The 8,954-nt window shown below is 50.5% G+C and overlaps 1 protein-coding gene across 1 annotated transcript; it reads right to left on the reverse strand.

The window, feature by feature from the left end:
- Positions 1–5,291: 5,291 nt before the first annotated feature.
- Positions 5,292–6,965, reverse strand: LOC143361428 (uncharacterized). Its single transcript, XM_076800806.1, has 4 exons — positions 6,628–6,965; positions 6,043–6,236; positions 5,742–5,852; positions 5,292–5,670 (listed from the first exon to the last, which is right to left on the reverse strand). The coding sequence occupies exons 1-4, from the start codon at positions 6,799–6,801 to the stop codon at positions 5,532–5,534; spliced, it is 618 nt and encodes a 205-aa protein (XP_076656921.1). The 5' UTR covers positions 6,802–6,965; the 3' UTR covers positions 5,292–5,531.
- Positions 6,966–8,954: the final 1,989 nt, after the last annotated feature.

The following is an 8,954-nucleotide window of genomic DNA, read 5'->3' on the forward strand; positions in this document are numbered from 1 at the left end:
GATGGGGGTTGTCGCTCGATGAAAGGATTAAAAAGGAGCACGGCGGCGGAATTAGATGGCACAGCCGGGAATTATGTAAATTGATATAGAAATTATGTAAAGGGACAAACGCGTTCGATGCGCCGCGTCGGAGTTCTCGAAACGAAGCGGAAGTTCCCGTTGGCGGAAACGGGTCGGGGATGTCGGAGGGAGAATGGGGGCCCGCCGAAACAGCAATATCGACGGAGTTCGATAACTTAAACAACGGAATCCAATCGCATGTGCTGTGATTTAAATTTGGACGAGGAGCGTGGCGAACGTCAAATCGAATGAAATTCCAGCCTGATCGAATCAGAACAACGCTCCCGTTTCCCTGGGAATCTCCTCGGAATCTATTAGACGAGTCAACACAAACGATTGAAATTTCTCAACTGCTTTCCACCCTCGTTCTCGTTCGTTCGTTCGCCCGCTCGCTCGCTCGCTCGCTCGCTCGCTGGTTCGTTCACGATGTAACATCCGCGCCCGGAAACACCGGAAACGCGACTCGCCGACTATCGAAAAATATTTTACGGGGGCGGAACCCGAAAACGTACAAATATTGACTGTACATTAACATGTACCGTCTTCTGTCGTCGCTGCTTTGCGCAGGACCTTTGTTAATATTTTTGCCAAAATTCCATCACGCGGAGTCTCGGTCCCAGGACGAAATAGTTAGAAAGTTCTCGAGCCGTGTTCATCGAGCTTTTCAATCGGAGCCCGGATTTTATTTCCGTTGTCGGGGCAGCAGATGATAAAACGCCTCGTCGACCGCAAAATTATCTCCGTTCCGAGCGGACATGTCGGCCGGGCACGCAAGGGTCGCGTTTATTGCGTCGCCCGGCGACATTTCGCGCGGCTCGTTTCTCTTTCCCGCGCTTTTTTGACGGATCGCCCCGACGATTTCCGAAATTGTTTCGGCCCTTGAAATATGGTCGTGGCCCGGCGAAACGATCGATACGGACGCCGCCGCGTTCGCACCGGAGTCACGTCTCCGCGGTAACCCAGCCGGGGACCGGAAGCGATGCCCGCTCGACGATCACTCGTTATCAGACATTCGTATGAAAAATTACTGGAAAATTATCCGCGACTAATTTTCTGTACAACCGAGGGATAGAAAGATCTCATATCTTCTGACGAGAATTAAATCCGACGGAAAACACGCGCGGAATTTTTGGCTAGAGTCGTTTAGAAATACGGGAAGTAGTATAACAGTAGAAATGGTCCGACACGTGAGCTGTTAACTAGGTTTACTATTTTCTACTACTTTATAAAAATAACGCGAACGTGCCACTCACATTTTTAGCCATATTTTTAAAATAATATATACCCAAGGAAATAAATTTGCTAAATAATTTCCCACGCATGTATCCTTAGAATCTTAATAATTTTAAATTAGAAATATTAGAACACCTCACTTTGGTCCCGTGAACCTAGTGTTAAGAGGAGAAATATGTTCAAAATACAATTTTAATTTTTATAAAATTCCGCAGTTTAGGCATCGCGTTCAGTAGAAGGACTGTCCCTTCGATGAAGAAGGGCCCGATCATGTTGTCTCTCACTCTACAAAACAAATCTCCGCAACGAGTATCTCGAAGCGGGGAAGACAGAGGTTATCGTGGCGCGGAGAAGATCGATTCTCTCGGTGGAAGTATCTTGTAATTCAGCTCGGTAAACTCTTTAGGAAACAGGAAATTGTTAGTCGGCCGTGGAAGAGTGGGCGGAGGAAATGTGATCGATAGGTGACGCCGATACTGGAAAACACGGCGGGCTTGGAACGGGCCGGCAGCCCTCATAAACGATGGCGGGGACGTGATCACGCTTGGTCAGGGATAAAACACGCGGTCAGGGATAAAATTTTGACAGTTACGGGTAGAGAGCTTCGCGACAGAGATTCCTTTCTTCCATTTTCTTCTGTCTCTTTTCCCGAAACGGCCGAAGAAACATGATATTGCGATCGTTCCGTCGCGCATTCGTCGGATTCAATTTACGGGGCCGGGAAGAGCGCGAAATTGATAACGACGCCGCGCCGGTTGATTGCATTCGCGATGCAAATTCTTCGAGATGGAAGTCGATACATCGTCGCCCTGTCGCTGCCACCGACCACGAGACTTTCCCCGTTTCCGGTTACTTTTAACGAGCGCTCGAACTCCACGCGGAACCTTTGACCATCGTCCGAACTCCGCTCCGGAAATTAATGACGGTAGCTCGGCGGACGTCGGGGATCAGGCCAAAAAGATCTCCTCGATTTTTACAAGTCAACTTCCGCCTACTCGTTTTTCCGCGAGTGATCACGTTATTAGAACCGTCTGACAAATTGACGACTTCACCGAATTCCCGTTGGACACTACGCTAATTCTAGTTTTCTTCAGCAGTCGAAGATTTAACCCTTTGCACTCGAATGGTGACTCTGAAGCACCACTAGAAATTATTGTGGCATTATTTCCAAGAAATTACAAAAAATATTACAAAATATTTGTCACATTACAAAAATTTGTATTTAATAGATTACCAAACATTTAAATATTGTATGTAGAAATCGGATCGGTTTCGTGCGAATAACATGAAAATATTGCAAGACGGAAGAAAAATTTAGTTTTAGATTGAAAATAGCGCCGAGTGCAAAGGGTTACCTGTACAAAGGCGGTGTTTGCTGGAGATTTAGTTTTGCCTGCTGCGACGGCGGCAGTCGTTAGCAAAGGTTTAATTGCAGTCATCTAGTAAACAGCAAAAAGTGGCGTAATCGAACGGCAATCAGTGTACTCACCGGCGAACCTGGCAGTTTCTCGAAGTCTCCTCGACGAATGACAGCCGGTGCCGGTGTCGAACGACCGTTATTATTGCATTTTGAATGCGGACCGGGCCATTGTTGGGTTCATTAACATCTCCCGCGTTCCTCGGTTTATTTGACGAACGGTTAGCGTGGCTGACGGTCCCAGCCGGGTGTCGCGCGAGCACGCTAATCACCGCGACCGCTATCGTTCACGTTTGCGAACATTGCACGCGAGAAAACGGCCGAGTCGCCTGTGCCGTTGCGCGGTCAACTTAATACAGCAGGGATAATTACATCGTATTTGCTTTTTCAGAAACCGAAGTCAAATCACGAGGAAATTGTCACAGGGACAATTGGATGGTACTTGTTCTCTGGAAGCTGAATTCAAATTAGGAAGAAATCGCGCGTGGAGAAATGGTAATTTTGCGGACTGTACTCGAGGATCCCTTAGATTTTCGGGTTTCGTCGCGGCGTGTCCGGTGATCGGTAAAAATCGGAGGGATAAATTGATCGACGCGACTCGACGCGTCATTTGCTTGATTCTACAGAGTCGTACTAATGACGGGACCAAGCGCCGGTTAATTACCGTGCACGGTCTAGCGTGACAATATTGAACGTTCCGATTGAGAGGACCTGGTCGCGATTGGAGATTGCCGGGCTGGCACTGTCGCTTGTCGGGCCCGGGGGCGTTCGTCCGACTTCGTAATTTGTATCGAAAAAAGTTAAGAGGGGCTTGGATCCTCGTATCGCGGACCTGTCGATACGAACACCTCGGAGCCGGGCTGCTCTACGGAAAATTGGGTCGTGTCGTTCCGGGAGAGCAGCCCGTCGGGACTCGTTCGCCAACTTTCGCGAAAACAATGAAAGAGTTTAGAAAGCGGGGGCGGGAGACGGGCGGCGGGGTTCGAGAGAAATTAGCGTCCGACGATGACGATACGTCGGCGGCTACCAACGGCGCGGCATCGTTGCCGGGAATTTTCGAGTCGATAAGCCTCGTGTCTGCAGGCTTTTAGACCCGTAAACTTCCTTCGGGTCTCGGTTTCCGCCGCGCGGCAACAGACAATCGATGCACCCCTCCCCCCCCACCCCGGATCGACGATAATAATGTCGGCCGAACTTCCGCGCGGGGAGCGCAGTTACGTTGACAACTATTTGGAAAACTATTCCGGAAACGTTCGACAGAACAGAACACTTCACCGGTGCATGATAAACACCAATATCAGGCCGTTGTTCTACGGTATCTTCAACTATTTTGATAAAAGATTGTATCTTGGATATCATTTTTTCAAATGACTTTTGGTCCGCTGCAGCTACCGGCTACTCGGCTTACGTGTCTGACCATGACCGACCGGTTCTACTTCCTGCAAACAGAGCAGTAAGGGGACCCCCCACCACTCTTCGAACCGAGCCACAGTGTTTCGCTCGTATGGGTGTTCGAAGAGTGCAATGCACGCGAACCCGACGGGTCTTTAAACTCATTTTTCTCAAAACCGAATTGTCAAACAAAGAAGTGTCATTCCCTTCGTCTTGATTCTGCAGACGCACGTTCTGCAGACACACGCTATTCGGTGGTTTGCACGCTGATTTCGGGGACACCCTGTGTGCGAAGACAGTACCCGGTATCCCGTAATCACTCGGCAAGCTTATGGTGCTCGAAAGTTCCCCGGCGTATGCGTCAAACTTGCCGTGATTAGACGGTTCCCGTACGTTCCGCCGCGTTTCCACAACAGCTGTCTCGTGTTACAGATAAATGTTTAAACGGTGGCAATGATCGCCAATAATCGCAGTCACGTGTGTCGATTATCTCGTCACGCGGAAGGCAACGGAGCCACGTCATAGTCATAGGCGGCCGGGGAGAACGGCAGACACGTCCCGTCCCGTCCCGTCCCGTCCCGTCCCGTCTCGTCTCGTCTCGTCTCGTCTCGATGCAACCGCTTAACCAGCTCGCGTGCTGGTCGGGTGAGGCTGTACGTTCGGAATGTATATTAACCGCTTATCCGATTCGGCCGTCTCTTGGAGCTGTTGCGACGTTTACGCCTTCGGGGCTTCGAACAGAGCCAGGATTTTCCCCGGGGCCGACGAACTTTGCCGATGACAAGGAGGGGATTTATGAGAGGCCGAGATAACGCGAGCGGAGCAGTCCGTTCGACGCGTCTATCAGCGGTCGAGCGGTGCCTTTTCGCCGAGGAAGGTGTATTTTAACGTCGTCTGCTGGGACCCGTTGTTTGCGATCGGCTCGGCCGATAAAATTTTTCGGAGCCCTCGCTCCTCCTCCGCACTTCCTCTCCGATTTTCACGAAACTTTCCAGGTTTATAGGGCAGTTTAACATAAGGGTCTTGGGTGTTTTGTTTTATCGGCGTAGATTCAGGGGCGAAACCTGTATCGAGCTCTCTTTATTTTATCCACATCTCTCGGAATCGCAACGGCGAATACAACTAAAAATGATTTGGGACACCGGTACGGTAATTCGGGAAACTTGTTGGCGCCTTATAGGACGTTTAATTTAACCTTAAAATGAATATTGATGTCCCACGCCGGGAATGCATAAGCAATTCCATCAGTATGCATTAAGCGAAGTTATGTCGGTTTAGTTGGTTGAAGAAGCCTCGAGGATGATTTGCAACCGTAGTCGATGTGATAAACATATTTACATAATTATGTGAACGTGTGTACAGATGACAGAATGAGGTTCGCAAGTAGCAGTTCCACGAGTCAACTTATCATCGAGCCAACGATTCGCTGTCAGCTGTCAGTGTCCACGTACGACTTAAATAACAACAGTCTTAGAAAAGAAAACGGACACGAGTAGGCCACGTGGCAAGGTTCGCTGGTCCTGTACGCGACGTCGTAGGAGTCGGTTTTCGCTGTGTCCTCGGCATTGCTGAAACATTGTATTAATTATCTCTCTTCGATCGTAACGCACGCGTTGGCCTAAAAATCCGCGACTCTCACCTGAGTATCAGTCGAATAGCGTCTTCGATGAACGAGACTCCCGGAGGACTCAGCAACGTTTTCGCCTCGCAGATTGTCCTCAGAACGCACTGTCGTCCTGGCAAATCCTGGCTGAAACGGAAGTCTATGCCATTAGGTGTACTAATTAATCCGTGGGCCTCGCAAGAGCCAACTGTTGTAAGTTCATTTTAAATTGAAATCTTTTACGTCCACCGCCCACCAAATATCGGAGATTTATTAACTACTGGGTCGTTTCAAAAAGATGGAGCAAATTGATGGAACAATTCACTGTCTCGGTCACCTGTCTAGAGCAGCCTCGAAATTGGCGTACACTTCACGGCGGTGTCTGCGCTTGATCAGCCAGGGCTTCTTGAAGAAATACTTCCTCTGCGGGCTGTCTTGCGGCCGTATAGGGAAGATGGTGTCGAACTCGAAGTCCAGGTACCAGTTGCTGGGCAGCGGCAACTGGATGGATTGCAGCGTTGACACTGTTACCTGAGTAATACAGGACACCGTTCACACCGTGCATAATTAAGTAGACTTTGCATATAATCTTTGTCGCGAGTCTGGGAATTGGTATATTTGTACATTTTCTTCCGATAGGGAAACTCAGAGTGTCCTATTGCTTCGCATATATTTTTCTCGGAACGATTGCTTCCCGACAGCGGGTTCTGTGCGCGTTATCACGGGATCAATTTGCGGGCGAACCACGTTGCACTTCTTGCCGGTCCGTGGACAGACTCCGGAGCGCTATCAAAAGACGGAGAATCGCAGCGAGAGCGGGGCGGACGGTTCTTATCGAGATTGAAGACACCGTTGCGCGCTCGATCTCGGCGCGCCCGCAGAGAACAATGCCGACCGAAATCGTGTGCGCGCGGACACTTACCACGAAAGCGCTGCCCTTTGGAAATGTCAGTCGTCGGCGTCTGGAAAGGGTCTCCGGCGACCTTTGACCGGGACCGCTTAAGACGGTGTGATTACGGTGATACACTGGGTCCCCGGGGGTCAGCTCCAGGAGCAGGATCTCGGCGAGAATCAGGACGAGCCACCGGGCTCTCATTTCTTGGAATTACCGGCTGAAATCAGCCGTTTCGCCGGAGCGGAAGACCTCAGACCTCGGACCTCTCCTCTGGGAGCCGCCGGCCGGAAAACTTTTTCAGGGATGGCCGGAACATCTTTCGCGGTTAACGTCGACCCGCGCCGGCTGACGTTACGCTCGCGAACTGCTGCGCGCGGCGGAACGGTCGCGCGAATTCTCACGAATCGCCGACGTGGACAGGAACGTTTGTTTGGCCGTCGAGTTATCGTCCTGCGACTCGCTGTCGCGCGGCGATCACGAGTCGCTTCCTCTAATCGGATGCTAATGCCTCTGCAACTTTTGCGAACCGTGAGAAACGGTTGTGCAATTTTCTCGTTGCGGTCCGACCGGTACAGTCTGGCACGACACCGCGAAAGGTTCAAAGCTTTTTAGGATTAGCACAGGGCCAATCCGAAGGAAAAAGGGTTCGGGAATGTCCGTCAAACGCGGGTCCGACGGGATTGCATATCTTGGTTTTTCATCCCCCGCTCGGCGAAGAACGATTTCAAGCTCGCGTTCCAAGCGGCTCGTCGAGGATTCCTGGATGAGGGCCGATCTCTATCCCCCGAACCGCATCGCGGCGGTGCAACGTACGGGATCAGAGTGTCCCTAAATTTCGCAAATCTCTCGAAATATATTCGACGGGTCGACGCGTCTCGCCGCGTTATCCAATCTCGAGGAATCCTGACCATTTCCGTGGGTTCCATCTGCGGGGTAATTTCACCGTGGGCCTGGGCAACCCGAGCCAAACCCCTCCGCCGAAACCCCCCAGCCACCCCTACTTTTTCTTTCCCCTTACAAGCGAATACATATCCGCGGGATAGTCTCTCTCGAGGAGTCGGGAGAAAGAAGGAGGGAGAGGTAGAGAGAGAGAGAGAGAGAGAGAGAGAAAGAGTGATTTATCCAACGTCCGGGGACGTACTGATTTCGCTTGTCCAAACCTGGCCGATGGCCCTTAATTAAACGGGTCGCTGCATTTTAAACGGGGACAGGGAATTCCCGAAATTGCGGCCCGGCCAATACTTTCCCGAATAAATGAATCCTTGATGTCCCGGCCAAACGGGTCGTTCCGCGGAACGACGATAATCCCGAGCGAAAGTTTGATGCGCGTCAGCTATAGTATCGTGTCGCTTCGACAACGTTGTCCCAGAAAAAAAACCGGCGCGCGAGGCCGAAATTTCTTTTTTTTTTCTAACCCGTTTGCACCACCGTTCGGAAGTATTTGGACCTTTGCGCGAAATATTTCCATGCGGGAAAATTGCTTCGGTAGTCGGCCACCTTAAGCTGTTTTTCAAATGTTTTCATATTATCAATTACAGAGTAGACTAGATTCGAAACAGTGGAAGTTCATTTTGTTTTCATTGCACCGTATCATCCTACCTCGTCACAAGGGTAGAAAGCGTAAAGGTGGACCATGGGTCAAACCGTAATCGTTCTCTTGAAAAATTACAGTTCGATTTTATCGAAGTGGTTTTATTTACAACATTTTATTTCGGCGAACATCCGCGATCTGATGAAGTCTTTACCATTTTTCCGCAAAGTGTCTTGGCGCGCGTAGCACAACTCAATCGCGTGTCGGACGGTGTCTCTCTCTCTCCCCTGACCCGGTTTCACACACTCTCTCTCTTGTGAACGTGTTTGTAGTTTTCCCGGGAATTTATGTTCATTCAGGTGTCAGTCAATGGACACGCGGTCGTTGTTAATGAAACGGCAAGGGGATAAAGTGCCGTCATTAATCAGACTAGAAGCGGTTTGCTCGAACAGCCGTGCAAATGGAACTCGTACGGGGAGGGATTTTCGAATTTTCCGGTGTTCCTCCGTGGCAACGGCGAGAATGGTGGGAGGAGGGGGATGGTGTCTCGTCATCGATCCGAACGATCGATTACGTGAGAGGAATCGATAAGGAACCGTGTGGTCGGGAGAAGACGGCGCGCCGGTGTCCCGGATTCAGGAATCGTCGACGACGCCAACGGTGAACCACGTTAATGATGTGCAATGGAAGCTGGCTGACATTCTCAAAGGGAGAATTGCATGACGGCGACGTGTGCACGCGCAAACACGGCCCTGTTCGCTCGCACACGGGTCGCAGGTGAGACGCATGTTCGCGCAACCAAAATACATGCACCCCAGCTCCC

The sequence above is a fragment of the Halictus rubicundus genome, chromosome 15 (assembly GCF_050948215.1).
Source record: "Halictus rubicundus isolate RS-2024b chromosome 15, iyHalRubi1_principal, whole genome shotgun sequence".
Classification (NCBI taxonomy): domain Eukaryota; kingdom Metazoa; phylum Arthropoda; class Insecta; order Hymenoptera; family Halictidae; genus Halictus; species Halictus rubicundus.